At 37.4% G+C, this 21,059-nt stretch overlaps 2 protein-coding genes across 2 annotated transcripts; both read left to right on the top strand.

Annotated features, from left to right (window-relative positions):
- Positions 1–3,756: 3,756 nt before the first annotated feature.
- LOC146747570 (uncharacterized) lies at positions 3,757–13,095 on the top strand. The gene is made up of 11 exons (XM_085497371.1): positions 3,757–3,889; positions 5,619–5,882; positions 6,646–6,906; positions 7,002–7,391; positions 7,503–7,985; positions 8,132–8,191; positions 8,319–8,753; positions 8,921–9,199; positions 9,477–9,587; positions 10,394–10,729; positions 11,390–13,095. Exons 1-11 carry the CDS (start codon positions 3,877–3,879, stop codon positions 11,542–11,544), a joined length of 2,787 nt encoding a protein of 928 aa, XP_085353497.1. The 5' UTR covers positions 3,757–3,876; the 3' UTR covers positions 11,545–13,095.
- A 2,428-nt stretch (positions 13,096–15,523) lies between these two features.
- LOC144360019 (uncharacterized) lies at positions 15,524–20,348 on the top strand. The gene is made up of 8 exons (XM_078012933.1): positions 15,524–15,664; positions 16,472–16,837; positions 17,190–17,947; positions 18,044–18,193; positions 18,446–18,619; positions 18,722–19,289; positions 19,410–19,613; positions 19,766–20,348. Exons 1-8 carry the CDS (start codon positions 15,643–15,645, stop codon positions 19,870–19,872), a joined length of 2,349 nt encoding a protein of 782 aa, XP_077869059.1. The 5' UTR covers positions 15,524–15,642; the 3' UTR covers positions 19,873–20,348.
- The last annotated feature ends 711 nt before the right edge of the window (positions 20,349–21,059 follow it).

Here is a 21,059-nt window from a genome sequence, read left to right as displayed (position 1 = left end):
CGGACACCGGCATTTAAAGTGTCTATTCACCATCGGAGATACAACTGACGACATTTAATTATCATTCTGTGATGGTGATGGTGACGTCACATTTTTAAATTGACCAATCAGATTTGATGCTCAGGAGATGTAAGATGAAAACAATATTACACGGCGTGACGTCACTGCTTCTGAGTGATACATGCGATAAATCAATTTACGAGTGCTGGATTTTTTTCCTCTATTCCTCTATACAGTATATGTTAATTTAAGCAATTTATTGTTAAGTGAACGGTTAAGTTAATGTTGTTGTAGGTATTTGTGAAATATCTTCAAGTTAACAAAATAAATGTGTTGTTTCAAGTCATCTTCGCCAGCCAAGGACCATTTATTCGGCCGAAGCCTCGACATTAACAATAACATTAACATTGGCAGATTTCACCACGATTTATTGTATGTCGCACGCCCTCAAACGATTATAAGGTTCACTCAGGCTCATTTGTATTACCCAGTCAGAACTCACGATAGAAACGACACATACATGGTAAAATTTAAATGGTGGAACATAGAAATGGCAAGCACATTCTGCCTGCTTAGACCTACATATTTGAGATATTTCTGGCATCCTCGCTGTTTTTGTGCAAATTTATAACAAAAAAACAAAACAGTTTTATATTCGCCCAACCCCTAACGCTGACAGCAGGTAACCAAGGGAAATAGAACCCGCAACAAGAAAGTGATGGACCAATCAGAATGCCAGACCCATTGTGGCTTGGTAAGCCATGACACAGGGGGGGGGGGGGGATTGGCACGAGAGGGCGCCATCTGATCTGAATGGAACGTTTCGACGTCAGTCGTCCGTAGCCCACCGTCAAGCAACAACGTCCCGTTTACGAACAGATAAATTAATTTCAGCCATTCCTTTACAGAATAATCCTCAACAAAACTTAGAAACATTTCATAGACAAATACAGACTCCAAAATTATGTCTATTTCAAAACAATTCAACCAACAACCAGTTTGACGCAACAATTTCTTGCTAGAGCCCGAGTTCTACGCGTGATTTTATTTCGTTCAAATCTGTTCCATTTCAAACTGCGCATGCACACACACTGTGGTTCATTGAAATGCATACTAATTAGGTAACTTTTCACTGATAAAAGTCACCGAAAACATTTTGAGCAATTTTGAGCAATATTACTAGAGTGAAATAGAAACGTGCCTCTGCATTCTCCATGAATTTCATAACTTGCTATGATCACGGTAAAGAGAAAACCTGTGTTTACTTTCAATAGTTAGCTGGAGTCTGATCGAAAACGTGTCTCAAAAATTACCTTTACATCATTTTTCCGATTATTTTTTCAGCTCGTAACGATAGAATCAATCAATTTAGAACTAACATGTATGCTATCGGAAAGCATTTTGGCACAATTTTACTGAAAAGACGAGTTTTTCATTGCTCATGAATATTAATTTATGTAAATGAGACGAGTATTTCAACCAATCGTGTCATGCAACTCCCCCCTGCCATGACACCTGAGGCCGAACTCCAAACAGTTCGATGCGCGTTCCGTACTATTGCGTAAAACGCAAAGACCTATGGGAAGGAGATTGACTTGAGGCGAGAACCAGCCATTATAGATCGGCATTACATCTCTTATATAAATACCACCCGCTAGCGACGGAGCACTTCTGTCGCTCGTTTGTGCAGCCGTGTCATTCAGAATATGAAAAATAATCTGAAACATGACATTTTTTTTCGGATAATTATAAGTGCAAACAATATCGACGCTGGAAAAATTTTTCTTTCACCCATTTACATGACTTAACGTATCGTTGATGGCGCAGCGTATAGGAAACGAGCGATTGTTGCAACCAACTGCACTACCTTACCACAGTATTTTGTATTAACGGCGGTTTTAAAAAGTAAATAAAGACGCAAACTTATACACCAATAGCGTAACAAAAGTGTGACTCAGAAATGACGTCACATTCTCTGTAGCGCTCACTGGGAAACGGTCAAGTAAACGCTTCGTTCGTTTATTCATTTCCCCCCTTTTATTAAACTGACGTTTTTTGCGTTTATCTTGAAATTAATTTCTACATAGTTCTACAGGTTCAGTACGCAATTTCTAACAAACGAATCGTCAGATCGTCGCCATTTTTGGTCAACTTCACCGCTACATAGAGTACTGGAGGAATGTTCCTGGATTTTTTTCTATCTGCCTTCGTCTCGATTTTTTGTTCATTTTTATATAGAGACATGTTGTTTTTACTCAGTTATTAACGTACACAGATTTGAAATAGGGCTACATAAAAACAAATTATAGTTGGCAAAAAACGAAGAACATTGTACCTGAAGCACTTCTCTGCAATATTCACATGCAAAAATATATTCAAACGTGCTGCAAATTAGTTATTAATTGCGTCATTATCCGTTTTACTCCATTTTCGCTTATTCTTGTGATCACGTGACTTGGTATTTGCATAAATTAAAAAAAATGACATATTTTCAAAGTTTGAAACAAGATCTTTATTATGGTATAAAACATGTATGGGTTAAATGTATTTTTCAGTCTGTAAACTGAGGCCCAAAAATTTAACCAGCGAACGTATGCTAACCCCTTAAAGCGATACAGTTCATTATACTTTCATTAATTAATTAGTGGGTTCTTGCCATCAGGATACTGAAAATGAAAAAAATGGGCTCACTCGACAATATTTTGAGATAAAAGAATCCAGACATGTTATGAAAATTGTCAAAACTGACATTTATACACTGGTTACTATGGTGAGATTATTTCTTCATACACTGTATCTCAAAATTTTTGCTGGGTGAAAGCGATATAATATATTGACATGAATCGTAATATTGTGAAAACATTTACAAAAACATATAATTTAATGAGTTTCTAGGGTGATAATTTCTATATAAACTACGAGGTTATCACCTATAATGCATTGCGTATATGTGCAGTAACATGCTCAACAGTGCAGTGCACAACATTTGAATTTACCTCGAACTGCCTTAAGAAGCGTGGTCATCGTGAGTGGTCTCGCGGATCACGTGATCATTTTGAGTGGTCTTATTGCTATCAATATAATACACGTACACGTTCACGTATTACGATTACATCCAAGTACAACGCCATCAGTCACTGTCAAAATGGGCCAAGAAGTGGATGCGGTTTTAGTTTTGAGGACAGCCCCGCACACAAGTGAGAGATTAGAAACCGGGAGTTGGTTCATTATTTCTGTTTTCTCTTACATTCTTTCTGGATTTGTTTCTGGTTGACGTTTCTGCATTTTGTCTGAAATGGGTATATTTTCGACGTTATAAACATCATGAGTACATACACCTATGAACTAGACATAAAATTGCTACATTTTAAAGAGACTAACATGGTAACAACCGGTACGACTCTTACGACGTGCGTGATCGTCTGAAAAACAATCTTTGTTTGTCGCCGAGGCGGTTGTCACACTACATAGATCAGCGAGATTTTTCCTACTGACAATGTATATATGTGTAAGACGACGTGACCTAACATACATTTGACGTAAAGCAGCGCAGCTGAGGTAGCACTAATTGTCCGTAATTGGTTAGTGTATCAAACTCGCACGGTTGGGATGGACTAAGGTGGCCAATGTAAACGCCTCAATAAAAATGTATCTATAACAAATGGCTCTATAACCAACTACTGGTCAGAGGTCGCGGAAGTATTTCTAATACGGAACAGGTTTGGGTAATACCCACCCCTGTCCCACTCCTATTGACTTGCTTCCGCGTTGTATTAGGCAGTTCCGCGACTACTTCAAACAGATGGGCCACCTTCGGATTTAGCTCTTACGGAAAAGCTCAAATATACACTTCAGTGGTACCAGTGCTGGTCTATTATGGACAGAGCAGGTAAGGTGTCTAAATAATGAGGAGTCCGAGCGTAAGTAATTGTAATAAACACCGCGTTCAGATTCGACCCCTGCAGGTATCCACCAACAGTACAAGCGCAATTTATCAAATTCGTCCGGGTCGTTTTTTTTATCAAGATTCTTCTGGGCCGTCGAAGAGACGAGAATTACATTCGTATTCGCTTCATCTTGACGTAATTCATAGTGGACGCGGTGTAAAAATGAATACAAACGACGCAGACAATTAATCAACGCAGGGGTAAAACAAAGAGCCATTCCATACTTCCTCATCGATGTTACGCGTCGTGTACAGAATGAAACTTTGAGTGTAAAGCAAATACAGTATTGGGGAACAATTACATTATATGATGCCTGACCATGTCAACATTTCCCGCAATATTATGAATTATTTTCAATTAATTAACTCATATACTGGACTACGACGCAAAACTATGTTAACAAAAATGAAAAACAGAAAACATTCGAAAGAAAAATTCACAAAATATTTCGTAAAATTAAAAAAAAAAAGAAAAAAGAAAAGAAAATGAGGCACACCGCCTTCACACATTGTACGAGATGGAAAAAACCCAATGTATTCAATGACGATGCAACAACAGTATTTTTATGGTAGTAAGTTCCACTCCAATTCGCTTGTATATAAGCGGTCAATAATCAGAATGAATGACGTATCACAGCGCCAGTGATTACCCACAACGCAATATGGTTTGTAGTGCCTTGCTATCTTTGGATATGCTTCATGTATTTTGAAAACATATTTGCTGAATAGTTTGATTTTTTACTTGAGCTGTTTTTTTTAAATCAATATCCAATGATAAAAAACCATATAGACGTCTGGGTAATTTATAGTGTAATAGTATGAGAAATGAGCTGTTTTTGACTTGAAATATGTAAAACTATGGTTCATTTCTCTATGATGTTTGGTGGAACTCATCGTTTTTATGACTTTCGAATTTCTTTTTGTAAATAGATTTTATTGCATAGAAAGCCTGCACTTTTATACCCTCATATATCACAATGCGTGTTTCCAAATAAAAATAAAATAAACACTGATCGAAATTACGCTGTTTTACGGCCGACCACTCGAAACAATATTTAAAAAAAAAAATGAATGTTTTTGTGCTAGGCGACATGACAGGACTGTGCGGCCACCTCTCCATCAAATGGCAATTTAATGCGCCAATTCTGGCGTCAACCAAGCTCGGTCGAACACAAGCACCTGTGGACCATAACCATAGTTCCCAACTGTCACAGTCACACTTTACATATGAACACGTGACAGCTGTAGTGAATTACACTTAAGAATACAACTGTAACGAGCTACCCGTTACACTTGAATGCAACTATAGCAATTATACTTTGCATTTGAGCACAATTGTAGCGAATTACACCTTTCATAAGCGTATGTCTTCTTTGTGCAGAAGGACAATCGGCTGAAGATAAGATCACAACAAAAATAAATGAATAAAAAAAAAACGACCCGGATGTACACGGCGCACCTGGCGCACACACGTGCAATAACGGACCATTCCATTCTAAAGTGGTACGACTTACTCATCTCATATACTTTAACTAAAACTGTAGGTGTTATACTTATAAGAATGTGGCGGTTTACTAAAAATATCACTGATGAAGTCACTAATTAAATGCACAGCCAAAACAATGGGAAAACAAATCTATTCTGTTTCTAATGTTTATCTTGGTGTTTTCAGTGAAATCACACATTGTTGCCACGGGAGAAGATTCCGGGATTACGCCTGACACGGTGGAAAGACACACAGAAGAAGGACATGGAACGACGAAAAAAAATCAAATCGCTGTCAGTAACAGGTCAGAAGGGAGGCATTCTGGGGAGGAGAATTGTCACGTGAACAAAGAGGCTATTCATGATCCGGAGAGGGACTCTGGAATACACGAACATAACAGAGAGGCGGAGACAGCACACGAAAACAAGAGGGAAGGACTCCCTGTTTGTGGTAAGTTCAGTATACATCGTACTGTTCTATTTTCCACTCAGTTACACATCAGTGTGACATAAGAGTCACTCAAGTCGTCGGTTCGAAAAACATAAACGCACCTTTACTAGTTTCTTTCTTTATATACTGCCGAGCCATTACACTCATAGCTTGAGACTAAAAGCAAAACTGTGCAAAGTTCTTCATTCTCAAAAAACAACATACACGACATCACGTTTGAACCAGTCTAAAGTTCATTTTGTTGCGTGTTTGCGTTTGAATAACTGAATACATATAATAGTGCATTCTGGTGATTGCACACCCTTCCTTGTCTAGGGGGTTTAAAAGTCCCAGCACTGCAGTGCTTTCTGTTAAATAATAATAATTAAGATAAACAACCACTGTGCTTGGTTATCATGGTCAAGGTCATTATAATATGTTACTAAATATATGCCAACCTTATTGTAGGTTTGAACATAGATCTTAAAAATAAATGTATTTTTAAAGTCTATGATTTGAATATTGCGGGAAACAGCCAGTACAATTGAAGTGTTGACATGAAAGGGGGTTGGGTTCACAATATATTGTTAATCATTAAAATAGAAATAACCCCGTACCAATTAGAAATAATAATAACGAACACACCCAATGTTTATCCGTACAGGATCTAAAGCTTACCCAATTCCAATAAATTTTCAGAATGGTAATTTCGTATTTCCATTTTTTGCGGCATTAGACGCAAGGTAGTAAGGATGTTATAAATAAACTTGTTTTTTTTTTTCAGGAGATGTACACATATCACTAGTCCCTACAGAAACAGTACGGGATTCCGGCATTGGAGATGATGTCACGAAAGAGAACCAAGGCACTACTAGAAGTAACGAAGAGGACGAAAACCAAATATCGCATCCACGCAAGCACGTAGTTAATGACCAATCGCGAGATTCGGGGATACAACATCTCAGAAACATATCAGAAGAACATATAAGAAGCAGTGGAAAAGAAAAGGACACCAGTAAACAAGAATTAGAATTCCCAATATGTGGTAAATAGAATACCAAGTTTACTTACAATACATCACAACTTATTTTTTTTTCAATTCTGCATTCAAAGCTAACTAAATTTTTATCTTATGCTTAGGGAGCAAAAATTACGGGGACCCACACGACAAAAATAGAGACTACGTGAAAGATGTACACGCACAAAGAGCAGTAGTCATCGACCAGACTGCTACTTCGGTAAATCGCGATAGCGGCTATTTCGGGAAAAGCTCGGCATCTCACAAAGGAAAAAAGTTAGGTCGACGAAGCTGCTCAATTCGATTGAAGCATGACGCTCGTCCCACGAGAAGACGCCGCGGCAAGAGATCTTCTAGCACTGCGAAGAGCTGTGCTGACAGTATTGAATATGACAGTAAACAAAACAGCCCCAAACACAGCGACGGTGAATACGAGGACGTATTTGAAGAAGAGAGTCAAAAACTACACGAACCTATCGGTGCAACATCTTCGCTGTCAAGTCTTTGCCAAGGTACACAGTAATGTTGTTATTATTTCTTTATTTCACATTATAAATCTTTGTGTGTTCCTGGGCATGTGAATACAGAACAGCAGTCTAATGATTTGTGTTTCATATTTTCAGCTGACTTTCCGCTATACTTGATGAAACTATACGAAGACCGGATTATCGAAAAAGAAGACATGTCTCGTATAAGGTCCGTGAACGAGCTCAGTATGAAAGTGTCCATCCTCGCAGAGATGTTTGAACAAAAAGGAATAATCTGCACAACACACAACGCAACTTTAAAAGAATTCAAATCATTATCAATGCGACCATTAATTGACCCTCTTCGTCGAAATTTAACTAAACTCATTGACGATCTGGAGGCAAAATATATTACTGACCGGTTAATCGCCGCAGGAGTCATTTCCGGTAGCGCTTATGACAGTGTTATGTCGAGACGAACGCGACGTGAGCAGGCCGAAGAACTTCTTATCTACCAACTGCCACCAACACAAAAAGCCTACGTGATATTCAAAGACTCGTTGAAGGAAAATTATTACCATTTGTGGGAACTCTTGGACGAGTGTGAAAAGAAAGGTGTCCCCAAACAAGACTTAATATGTAAGTATAATTGCATTCTGTTATTTCATCCATTCAAATTGTACAAACCATATATAAATCCTGATCATTAACACGGTAATTAAATATGGAAAATGCATCACGTTGTCATTTTTTTCTTATAAATCATAGTATCTTTAATATCCCAGGTCAAACTACGGCGGGGCCGGATGCCAAAGACCCAACTACGAAAACGTACGAACTTTCAGGTAACTGAACTAAACCTAGCTCTTTACACATTTTTGTTGTGCCTACGTGGATATTTATGTTGAAAAACTTGCTCTGTAAAGTACTCAATTAATACAATGGCATTAAACTTTTACCCACCTTGTTCAGTTAATTTAGATTTACGAGGCAAACTTGACGAGAAAACCAAATCAACAATAGAACACTTTCTTGCTCACAAACTTCGTGAAATCACCAAATCATTTGATGTCCTGGGCGAACATTCAGCCGCAGTCGTAGACGTTCACTTTGCGTGTATATTATTGCACTTACAAGTGTCTGGTGAGCATGGAGTGAAAACATTACTTCGTGATAGTAGGAATGGGAAATTGGAGGAATTATTCACCAAACTACTAATTACAGACGATGTGAAGGAAATGGCCGGCGACAACGACATCATTGTCAAAGTGACGATTACAGACTCTGAATTTCAGCGAATTTCCAGTGAATTGGGCGAAGACAGTGAAGAGCTCGACGGTGGGCCGGACTCGAATGATACTGTTGGCAAACCACAGAAGTTTCGTGAACGGCATAATACATTTAAAGGTATGGTATCTCAGCAATACATCTAGTCAACATACATATTCGATTTTGTTTACGTCCTTATAATCTAATAGTTACCGTTTTAGTAGACCACATCACAGATCAATATGAAATTCACATATATGATGTTCCTAGAAATGTATAACAAATCTTAGTTTTCTTTGTTTTAGATTTTCCAGCCGTAGACTGTTTTGAAATAGTCAACATTTCCCACAACTCCATCAGTGTTCGTTTTTCGACGTCTTTGGTCGACCATACTGCGTTTCGTGTTACGTGCATACGATGTGACAACAACCGTTCTGGAATAACCGAATTCGTGAAACCAAATATGAATTCATGGACATTCAGTGGATTACACGCGGGAACACATCGACTGTCCGTATCGCTTTTGTGCGGTGACCGTGAAAACGCTATTTCGGGTCCTCTATCAACTAAACTAGCTAAGATTCGTGAGTATATTTACTTGGGACTTTAGGACGTATAGAAATGCTCACTAATTATTTGGACTTGAATCGCAAGCAGACTTTGATCGGGGTTTTAAAAATGCGTCAATCGAAACCAGTGTGAATTTATCGCCAATATTTCGTTTATGCCAACAAAATCGCATATATTTCAATTACTGGCGATGGGTCTCTGTTCAAAATTACTTCAAGCTGTTTAAATATATTGCCAGCAAATGAAACAACCTCAAACCTAAGTCCAAACACTGTATTTATTTAACTATAGATTCCAGATCACGCACGATGCTGACCCGATTCCGGTCACTGAAATCACGGGTTCGCCAGAAGTCGTCCCATAAGCCATTGCCAAACATTGCCAGATCAGACGACCTGCCAGGTGAGCATAGTGGTGCGATGTACAAATGATAACACTGAGACCGTAGATGAATGTGATGTAAATGTGTTCAAATTTAACTTAAGGGCGGTGGTCGTCGCGCAGCTTGTGAATAGACCATTTTCCGTTCACTGCGAGATCTCGCGTTATGCGTGAAATCCAACGTAAAACAGGACAAACAAAGGTCATAGCGTCGTAGTGGCGACAAACATCGCAAGGGATTCGACAAACGATCGCCCTTTCGATGTGAGATACGAAATAAAATAATTCGATTTCAAAATCAAATCGTTCAATTTTTGCGGCAGCCGTTCGGCGCGCTTCTTTCACGCAGCTCGCGAGATCTCACAGTTGAACGCAAAATCGGACCTATTTGATGTAAACAAACAACGAATTTTACACGCGTTGTGTACGTCGCTATTAGTCCCATATTGAACAGGACGCGGCACGACGACAACCGCCCTTTAAAAATGCAATTCGAACGAGAATATGTATTTTTGAATATTGTTGCTCGATACTTGATGAATACATTGGACTAGGACTTATCATAACCTGAAAACGGCGTCATTGTAGCACACATATGAGTATTCGTTCGATGAAGCAATGACATACTCAAATACTCGTGTGCACTGGTTGTTTTTGAACGTACAATAGCAATTACTGCACATGCGTATTAGTGGTTATGATCTTTCATCTAACGAATACTGATGTGTATGTGTTTTCGTCCATATTGCATTTTTAATGCAATCATTACGCGCCTTATACAAACATACAATATACTTATAATCACGTATAACCTGTTTTTGCTATAGATAGTGGTGTATATACAGATGAGAATAACGAAGCGATCGGCGACAGTAATGTGAATATAAGTGATTCCAAATTGCGCGTGGAAAATAAAACGGACGAAATGTCAGCAAACGCAAAGATTAACACCGCAGCCACTACTCTGCTCCCCAAGCCACGCCTTTCGAGATCGTGTAGCCGCAGTAAGTCGTTCCGTCAACCACGAAAACGTTCTAACGCAGTGAGTGGGAAAAGACCCGTGATAGCGAGAAGAGCTCCAAACGACGGAGTCACAACCGTTGTATCAAATTCAAAACCTGTTAGCAATATTGTAGAAGATGACTCGCTGTGCTCCAAAAATGGTTAGTATTTTTCATAAGTCGGAAGCCGTCACAGTTTCCTTTGAGATAGATCTGGAAACCTCTTTCTCAGTTCACCTGAAAGCCTCTCCCACAGAAAACTGTGAGGGCTCCCACCTCCCAACAAAAATTTACGCACATTTATGTACTCTCCATAATAGTTATACATCGATGAGCAGGGATATATTTGGTATCATCCTCGAAAACTACTGTAATTATATCCTTTTATTCAGTTTCCTCGCTCTTGTTGTGATGACCGGTAAAGGAATCATTTTATTCATTTCGATAATCTAAAATCTGTTTGTGCTTTATCCACATACAAGTATTTTAGAACGAGTGTTCAAGCGACTCCAGAGTTCAATTAAAAAAGATATATAAATCATATAAGCTTATGATGAAACTACCTACGTTCATTGACCAACATACGCAGACAGTGAAAATGATAGCAGCTTTAAAAAATCCATTTGTTATATTTTTGCATTAAATGGTATTTTTAAGATTTCACAGAGCCAAATTTGGGTGCAGGATGTGTTTACCCATAGCTGGCGAAATCATGAACCAAATGTATTGCACACAGTGAATTTTAATGAGGAAAATTATTTTTTTTCTCCCGTCTTTCCCCCATTCGTTCGTTATACCATAACTTCTATCAATATATTGCAGATTCGAAGATAACAGCTGGTGCCGGTGTTTCTCTTCCATCACATACCAATAATGAAGACTTAACCAACTGCCACATGAAATCAGCGATTGTGATTCAACGACAACAGGATACTAACCACAAGGGGAGAGACAGCGGTATTTTTGACGAAGAATAGAATTTTTGAAACCTGTAATATTGAAATATGCCATAATTTTATACTGTTTCTAACATACTTTAAACATGTATTTTGGCTAGCATGTTATTTTAGCTAATTTAGCTAATGTGTAATCAAGACGTCCCCAACAATTAGATTTTTGACACTTTAGCTAAATTAAAATTCTGTTAAAACATACATTGAGATAATTCGCTAAAATGTCAAAAAGCTATTTCAACATGTTTTACAGTACATTTTAGACGGCATATTTGTAACAAAAAAAAGATATTATGAAATTATTTATAAAGATTACGGCAAAGTATACACGAAGGCATTACAGATTGTACGATGCGTTTTCGTACATGTTTTCCCTGCTTGTTAGTAATAATGTAATGACATACTCAAAACTGGTGGCGCTCTCACGTTCTTCTCGTTCGGGCATTTTTATCGCCCTGCAACCACCACGGTGAAAACTCTCAGAACAAAAAATCAGCACCAAAATACTACAACATTTATAGAAGAGGTGTGTCTGCAAAATCATAAAGCTTGAACAAGAACAAACTTAGACCTGCTATTTATTTTTTTGAAGAAGGGATGAGAACGAGGTGAAATCACAAGATCACCATTTTGAAAATGTGACTCATTTATCTATTAACGAATAACGAAACTTTATGTTCTCACGTTCGCATCAAATCAGGCATTTTGATTTTTCACCAACAAATCAAACCTGGTCTCCAGGGTAGTAAAACGCATTGATCTTCCGACAGAGCATAGCGGTCAGAAAACGAAAGACTGCTACCTTACTCTGTCTTGCAGGTCAAATATTTGTTCAAATTTCAGTAGGTTATAAGGAGACATATAAAATGAAAAGATCAACGCCTCTCACTCAATACACAAATCATTGAAGCATCTCCATCCATCTTTCATTGTTTCGCTTTAGAGTCTGGCGATGATGTTGGATACCAAGTTAGAAATTAACTCGTAGTTGCCAATTGTTGAAATGCCTCCAGTCATGTAATTGGAACAGTGCCAGAATCATGGAAAGCTCCCTGTATTTTTGCATCAGCTTTGTCCAATAAGTGTTGTAATTATGACATTGATGTTACCAGTAATTTCTCTGGTACAACATGAATCATTGGGAATGGTGGAAATGCATACACGTCCAGACCCACCCACAATATTACCATTGCATACTTCGCATTTGTCTAATGGTCCACGGGAAATAATAATACCCTTTGAAGTCAAACAGACAGACTGCCAACAGACTGGATAATAGACGTATTTTTTAAAACTATATCTTATATTTTCATTTTTTCTACCCGCTGGTTCGGGCTTAAATGTACATTTCCTTTTTTTTTAAGTAAGACATAACACATTCAACTAGGGTGATATTGTCAAGTGAAAAAAAACAACTGTGAATTATTTCTGTCATCACGAAGCATACCATGCTTAACTATCATAAACATCATGTTTCGCATTATTTAATACTCGCACTCGATAGGGCACTCAGTGCCGTGTGTATGTGTCCATGTTATAACTTGAAAGGAAAAATAAATAAATACAGATTTCAAATTGTATCCCTACATCACCCACATGACCAGCAACCTGTCAGGAACAAAAGATCAAAGGTAAACATCACATCATGTGTTTTTAAACTATTTAATATAAAAAAATGGGAAAAATTCACAAGTCCTGGCTACATTTTGAGGTCAAAATTTAAGGTCACAGTACGAGTGTATGCATCGTATATAACTACAAGGGGTACTCGTATCCAGAGTCTGTGCAAATTTGTTTCCCCATGTGACTCATAACATCTGAGCGCATTATTGTGCTACAATGGAATAGCTATGAACTTCGAACTTGGAACGCATATTCCCGATGCAACCCACAGAACATGAATTTTAGAAATAAAATGTCAAAGGTTAAGACCACGGTATGTTTTTTCGTACAATAATTACATGGGAAAATAACCAGCCCCTCCACATTTAGCACACATATTCCCCGTGTGATTTGTACGTCCTTTTGGACTCAAAGTTTAAAGTTACAGTTTGGATTTATGAATATTCGTTATATAACTCTAGAATGAAATTTAAACTTGTCATACATGTTTTCCATGCGACTCTCAAAACATAAGTATATTTTCGGGACATAAGTCAAATGTCAGGGTCACCGTAGTTTTTGTTCAGTATGAACTACAAAGAGAATGACTAGCAACTTTAAACTTGGCATACACGTTTCCTAAACGACTCGCACTACCCGATAACAATGTTATGGTCACATTTCAGAGTCGTAATGTGTATTTTTCATTTTATTTTATTTATTTATTCAATCGGATGACCTACAGGACAAAATTCCCAATTACAGGATCCACAAAATACAGAAATACACAAAAATGGGTTAAACAAATCTTACATTACACACAAATAAAGAAAACCAACAAACAACAAAATTACTTGTTAAAAAACTTCAATATAGTAGTCTTAAAAACATTAAACCTATTAAAAAAATAAATTGATTGCGATAGGACTCGAGGAAAAAAGAATATTTCCTTACATTAATTCTTGAATAGGTAATGCGAAAAAGGGTTGTATGCCCCAAAACGCGTTGCACATTAAAATTTTAGCAAAATAAGGGAATAACCATCTTCAAACTTATAAATACTCCTTATGTGATTTCATCCCCTAGTTACATTTCAAAGTCAAATGTCAAGGTCACATTATATTAGTATGTATGTTCACAATACTGTTACCAAAAATACCCAAAAAATACTACATTTAAAATTTACACGCATGTGACCCGGAAGACGATTGTCATAGTAATATATGTGTCTTTGATGGTTGGTACATATGTTTCTTACATTTGAAACAAGAGTGTCACCGAAGTTACGAAGTGGGCTAATTCCTAATATGAGATTTCTTATGAGTAAAAGAAATGTTATGTTGAGCTTTAGAAAGTAATGCCAATATTTCTATGAATATGACGTCATGCCGCGTCGGGTTCGATATGGGCCCCATGCGGCGTATCTAATCTAATGCATTATTTGTGTGCACAAAACTCGTACGCTCACTGCACGTCTATGGCGCTTTTGAACCATTGTGTAATTGCTGTAACTTTATTTGACACATGATATACTGCCTTTCAGAACGCAGCTCTAGAAATCAACGTAGGCATAACGTCACACGTCTGTTTGGGGAGGGGAGGGTAATCGTAATATGGGTGAACGCCTGAGACAAAATCACGAGACACGTTGGACGTGTATACCGACACGACATTGAAAGCTTTAACCGAGCTTTCGAGCCACCAAAACGTAACGCGCAATGTATTTCCATTGTAAGATTTTATCAATGCATTGAATTATATATATTTTTTTATCATATGTGCTTTCCTCATCCTAATCATCATATAATATTTTCAAAATAGCCCTGTCACTTCTACGGGGAAAGGAGTCTTTGGTTTGGTAGTCTGGAATCCAGCCATTCCGAGTACACCCTTGAAAGGCATGGGGGTCGCTATGCAACTACTTAGTTGACACAGAATTACTAATACGTGTTATAGCTTACTGTTTGTCTCAATTCAATTCAAACACTTCAGTCTATTATTATATTCCTCAAGATTATACACTGCATTTAGTCAAGTCGTTTGCCAAATTTAAGGATTCATGTTACAAACTGACCGATTGACCAGTAAACCAAACAGATTTTAAACAAAGAAAGCGTCTGCGTACCAATAAGCTACAGTGAGTAGATAAAACAAGGCATGGCTGAAAAACAGGGACGAGGCAGAATGCAAACTAACGGTACATAACCATGGAGTTGTTTAAGTGAATAAAGACCACTGGTGTCCGAGCATATATCGTAACCAGGTATTTGCGACTCTGCCGTACGTTTTGCGACGACTGCCTTGTTTAGGACATTAATGTGAGCTAAAAATAGCTGGGTTATTGTTCTCAAGTAGACAATAGAATTTTCTACTTCCTTGAACATAACTTGAAGAATTTCCTTAGCTGGATTATCACAGGTTGTTTACGACTGTTGTTAATGCGTCAAATATCCATGGATAAGCACGCACTTATCATCATAACTGTGTCTTGATTGTTGATGTCTCTAATTAGTTCACAGCATGAATGGCGGAGAAAAGCCAGGTAAATATGTTATATAAAACACATAACATTGTTATTTCGGAGAACTACGCTTACTATACCCGTGATATTTGGGGGAGTTAAAATCAATATTTTTAGACACACAAAGTTTGTCCGAAATTCAGTTTACATAATATCATTTGTCATTAACAGACACAGTCGTGCATAGTGCAGTCGTTTCAATTGGCCATTAATACATTCATTTATTCTATTCACTTTTCTGGTATTCTGTTGGCGACAAGACTTAATATTGTCGAGTTTATCAAATACTTGTTTTGTTAAACGACATTTTCATGACAATTTTCACATGACAAAAATACAGACGTTTTTTTCCTTATCCAATTTCCTTATTTACCTGTCACACATAGAAATATACATAACAATGGCTTCACAATGGATATTGTTGATCACCTCCCCCAACGGCCCGTATAAGCACCGTGGCAGCGTGAAAAAGGTGCCGTGTGATGGCGCCAGTCTAACTCTGATACTTTAAAATACTTTATTTTCGCTTGGGTTAAATTATCGCTATATTCGCTGAAGGGACGATTCAGTGAAAATAAAACCTAGCGAATATGTTCTTTTTACTATATTTTACATTCAACTTATCAAAGATCAGTGAAAATAAATTCCATACAAAACAGCCAGCGAAAATGAATTCCTGCTAAAATAAATTAATTTCCAGTAACTGAGTTTTTGGTGTGTTTCTACAGCCCTATCACAGGATGTGTATTATCATAGCGTACGTATGTAACGTATAGAAGGACAATGGACCAATACTGTGTTTTCATTATCAATTCATTTACTCTCCAGAAATGAGGGATTCCGGTATTGTATACGACGAGATCACCGGGGAATGCAATCCTCCTACAACGATAGGTAATATGACTACAAGAAAACAGACTAGCGACTTTGTCGATGGGGGCATAGAAATGGACGAAGATGATAATCTTGATAAATATACTGATAATACATTGACTATAGATCCAACGGATAACTTTCAAAGACATACAAATAAACACACCATATCTCTGTCACACAATTGTGAAAATACCAGGCAGAATAAGGATTATGGATATGTTCAGTTTGGTCCACCACTCCGTACAACATGCAGTGAACGGATGGCGCAAGATGATGGAATGGACCTGGATCGAGGCGGTTTTGTAAACCCTACATATGGTAGGCGTACGACATATTTTGAGTGTATCTTCATGAAATATCGTATGATGTGATGTGGTTTGGTGTGGTTTCTGTAATGATAAGATTTATAATATAGTGGCATTATTTGGATTATTACTCGATTGAACAAATTACATCACGCATGAAAGTACAGAAGTACGTATACTTGGACGTATGATACCTATTTTGGCATAACAGTTTCCACTATTTCACGTTCGAGAGACTACGTTTATCTATATTCTGACATTTTATACACGCAATCAAATGACATATTTTCAAGGCGATGTTGTATTTGTGTATTCTTTAATGTTTAATGTTTTTTTTTAAAAATATATGGGCGTATCTTTTACAGAATGCGTGCCGGCATTAACACGCGCACGAGATAGTTTCAATCAGATCATAGCACCTGGTCAGACTGACGGAGGCATGCAGAAAAAACACCAGTTCGGTGGAAGCACAACTCGGACAATAGACGCAGATTCCAGAAAAAGAAAATATCCATACCCCATTGACGAGCGTCAAGTTCAAGGATTTCCAGATTTTCATCAATCTAAATCACATAATCACACATCGGCAATGTTTGACCACAGAGGAGGCATTCTAAAGCTAAATCACAGTGGTGTTAAGGTGTACATACCCCCTGGTGCTATACCTGAAGGCAAAGAACAGCCGATATTCCTGTACCTAGCAGAGGAAGACAGATATCGACCATCACCCACCAATAGCGCTTCAAATTCCACAATAGTATTTTGTGGTCCACATGGACTAATCTTTCAAGAAAATGTATTTGTGACTATACCACACGGTGCTGGCTATGACAGAGATGAATGGAAATTTCAAACATTAATTACCCCAACTGATGTGCATGAAAATCCGCGCTATCAGAGTGCTGATCATGACGTTTTGGCGATCACTGATGAATCTATAACTTTCATGGTGGACCATTTTACGGGATTTGGAACCAAAGTGGAGCCGAAGAGCGAAGGTGCAATGAACGAAGTGAGCGACGCAGAAGTTGTCACACAATATGTACGATTCAAGCCATATATCCAACGCAGTGGAAATGCTATTAAAATACGAATACGTGGACTTCTTCCCGACTACATGGAGGTGAGTATATAATTATATCGTTTAATAATTATGGAAATATGCCGCGTTTAGGCAACACCTCGAATAAACAGTAACTCATAACATTTTACAATGTAGCATTGCGAACAAGAGGAGAAGCAACTAAGAGGGAAGCTTGCAGATGCGACTAAAATGCTGCTTTTACATGGTAACCATGGAGATATGAAAGTCAACATAACGAATATGAGTGAAGGATGGACGATAATGAATGGAAGTGGCTCTCAACTGGTAACGTATTCATGGTGATTTTGGTTAACTTACGGAGAATCGTATCAAAAACCACAAACTAGATAGATATATTGTAGCATGCAAAACTATCATTCAATAAGAAGTGTTTTGAGTTATAGATTTTATTTTGTGACATATGTATTTGTTTCGAAAAAAAAACGAATTATTGTTCTATTGAATGCTTATATCAACGTAATATCAATAAGAAACTGTTAAAAAAAAACAATGTGTACTTTTGTTCTATTATAACAGATGTCCCACAGTAAGCTTCAACACAGCCACGACTGTGCTACATTTGTATTGCAATTGTGCCAGCCATGTGACTCTCAATTCAGCTGTTGTGTTCATGTGAAACAGATGGGTGTTTCAGAAAGCACGGACTCAGTAAGTTTCAATATATCAGAACCTCTCGGACCTGACAGTGAGGTGAGTTAAAATAGGCCATGATACAACCATTACCTATTATTGCTAACTATTTTTGGTGTAGACAACTTGAAACAAATAAATAAAGAAAATTTACATTTTTAGGAATCTGGTCTCGATTGCAATGTCCTCGACGCCCCATTACCAGCGCATATTGAGACTAAAATATGCCAGAAATTAGACGAAGAAAACCCACTAGGAAACGGACAGGATTGGAGAATGTTTGCAGAAGAAGAAAACCTATCTATGTCGACAATACAGCATCTCCAACACCAGAAGCAATATGGGAAGAGTCCAACAAGGGCAGTACTCGGAGGATGGATACAACGACATGAACATATTGGCCAACACGAACTTTTGAACCTTGTCGGTATTTTCAGGAAAATCCGTAGAATTGATGTTGCCGGTTTATTAGACAAACATATACGTGCTAGATATAGTGTAAGAAGAGGCGATGACACACATGGAATACTGTCGGATACTGCTGGTAACATATCCTTGACAGAAGTGGAATCAAGTGAACAAAGCGAAGACGTGGGACCAGCAGAAGCATTTAAAGATGAAGAGCGTGACCAGGTTCCACCGCCCAGACAAATAGAGCGCACGAGTTTTAATCGAAAGGCATTGAGAAAAAAGAGTGTTGAGCGGACAAGTAAAACAGTAACTCATCAAGGTAAATGTTTTTAGGGTACGATTTTTAAGATTTTCTCTAGCAGACGTACACTAACATTACATTTTCAGAATTGCCCAGTTCTTCATACTGTTTTTTGTGTTTTGTTTGATGTTTTTTCAGATAGTCGAAGTAGATCCATACAATCTGATGCCATTGCTTGTTCTGAAAAGAAACTCCCCGGAGCGTATGACAAGCTTGAATATAGTGATAGTTGTAAGGTGTCATCGAAAGATGATATAAATGCTGAAATGGATGACGTCAAACGCAGAAGTCGCCGCAGAAGAGTCAGCATAGACCAATTAGATGGCATAAAAGATCCTACAGGTTAGTTGTCAAAGAATATTCTGGATCTGGATCATTGAATAGATATGACTTATATGTTGGCAGAGATGTATAATGTGAAAATGTATTTTCTGTATGTTTTATTGTTCTATCATATCATTATAAAGTAACGAATATGTTGATATCATTTCCAGGGCAACAAAATATTCCAGACTCCGGATTTTTCTCCGTTTGTTCAAATACGTTTGACGATGACGATTCCATTCCGATGTTAAAGAGCTCGGACGTGATTGATGATTGATATCGGAGCACCTATTACGAAAAGTGGAAATACCACAATGAATATATAGACAACACAATGGGAACAAATTCTTACTATATATCAAACTCACAATGTAATATTTTTTTTATTCATCACACTTTTCTACCAATCATATTTAGACATTGATGTGGTTCAGTTTTATGATGGAAGATTTTTTTTTCTGAAATTGGACGTGCCAGGACGGACTTCAATTAAGTTTCATACCACCAATAAACCATATGTTTAAGTTTTTTTACTACGTTTTTTTCTGAAACACGATGTGTTAGAACGTACTTCATGACATATGGATCTGGACAACTCTCGATTCAAAACAGACCGTTTTTCTAAGAATATTGAAGGTAGAAAGCCTGACAGTTCTGCGTGTCTGTTTAAATCTATTGCGTAGAAGTTTGAGCTGGCGAATTATATTACATACATGTGGTTTCAACAAATTAAAACAATATTTTGATATTTGCGACCTGTTTTTGTTTTTGAGAAATTCATCCAAACGCTATCATTGTCGTCTAATGATATCTAATTAGTGGTATGAGCTCTGTTGTTATTGTTTCGACTGTAATTATGGCTGTATAACAGTAATTTAGTCGTTTTTGACAGATCACATGTTACATAACCAAAGTTTATTTTGACCTAATAATTTGAAGTTTTGACCCTACTTGACCTTGCTTAGACCTGACAATTATGGGGTTGTCCAAGCACACATCGTTATGAGGTCAACTTCTTTGATATGGCAGGTGATGGGAATCTTTCTATTTTGATTTCAGTATTTTTCTAGCTTTGTATTCAACTATCATGTCATATTTATGAATGCCAATTGTTTGGTTGAATAATTTGTAATTTGGTTTTACCCTAATCTCTTTAATTTGTTTTTGGCTGGGCTGTTGTCTTATATATATTGTCTTTATACAAACAAGCTTATTCAAGTTTATTTATTCAGCATTGAATTGTTCATGCTAACGCTGGGATTCTGTGAAAAATATTTAACCCTATTTCATAGGATTTTTATTTTTACATTATGACTGACATGCCAAACAAATCAATGTTTAATAAAGTCAAATTCTCAAATATTCAAATCTCTCAGAATAGTATAACTATATACTTGTCTCTGTCAGGTGTGTTGTACACTGTCAGGATAATGTCCCAGTAATAATTACTTGTCTGTGTCATTT

The sequence above is a fragment of the Saccoglossus kowalevskii genome, chromosome 3 (genome assembly GCF_978046115.1).
Source record: "Saccoglossus kowalevskii chromosome 3, keSacKowa6.1, whole genome shotgun sequence".
NCBI classification, from domain to species: Eukaryota; Metazoa; Hemichordata; class Enteropneusta; family Harrimaniidae; genus Saccoglossus; species Saccoglossus kowalevskii.
This window is presented reverse-complemented; position numbering and strand designations above follow the sequence as displayed.

Coding starts and splice junctions, on each gene's coding strand:
- LOC146747570 (XM_085497371.1), top strand. Junction 7,392..7,502: donor GCTGTCAAGTCTTTGCCAAG/GTACACAGTAAT, acceptor TCATATTTTCAG/CTGACTTTCCGCTATACTTG. Junction 9,200..9,476: donor AACTAAACTAGCTAAGATTC/GTGAGTATATTT, acceptor ATTTAACTATAG/ATTCCAGATCACGCACGATG.
- LOC144360019 (XM_078012933.1), top strand. CDS start 15,643: ATGAATGGCGGAGAAAAGCCAG. Junction 18,620..18,721: donor CTCTCGGACCTGACAGTGAG/GTGAGTTAAAAT, acceptor TTACATTTTTAG/GAATCTGGTCTCGATTGCAA. Junction 19,614..19,765: donor TGGCATAAAAGATCCTACAG/GTTAGTTGTCAA, acceptor TATCATTTCCAG/GGCAACAAAATATTCCAGAC.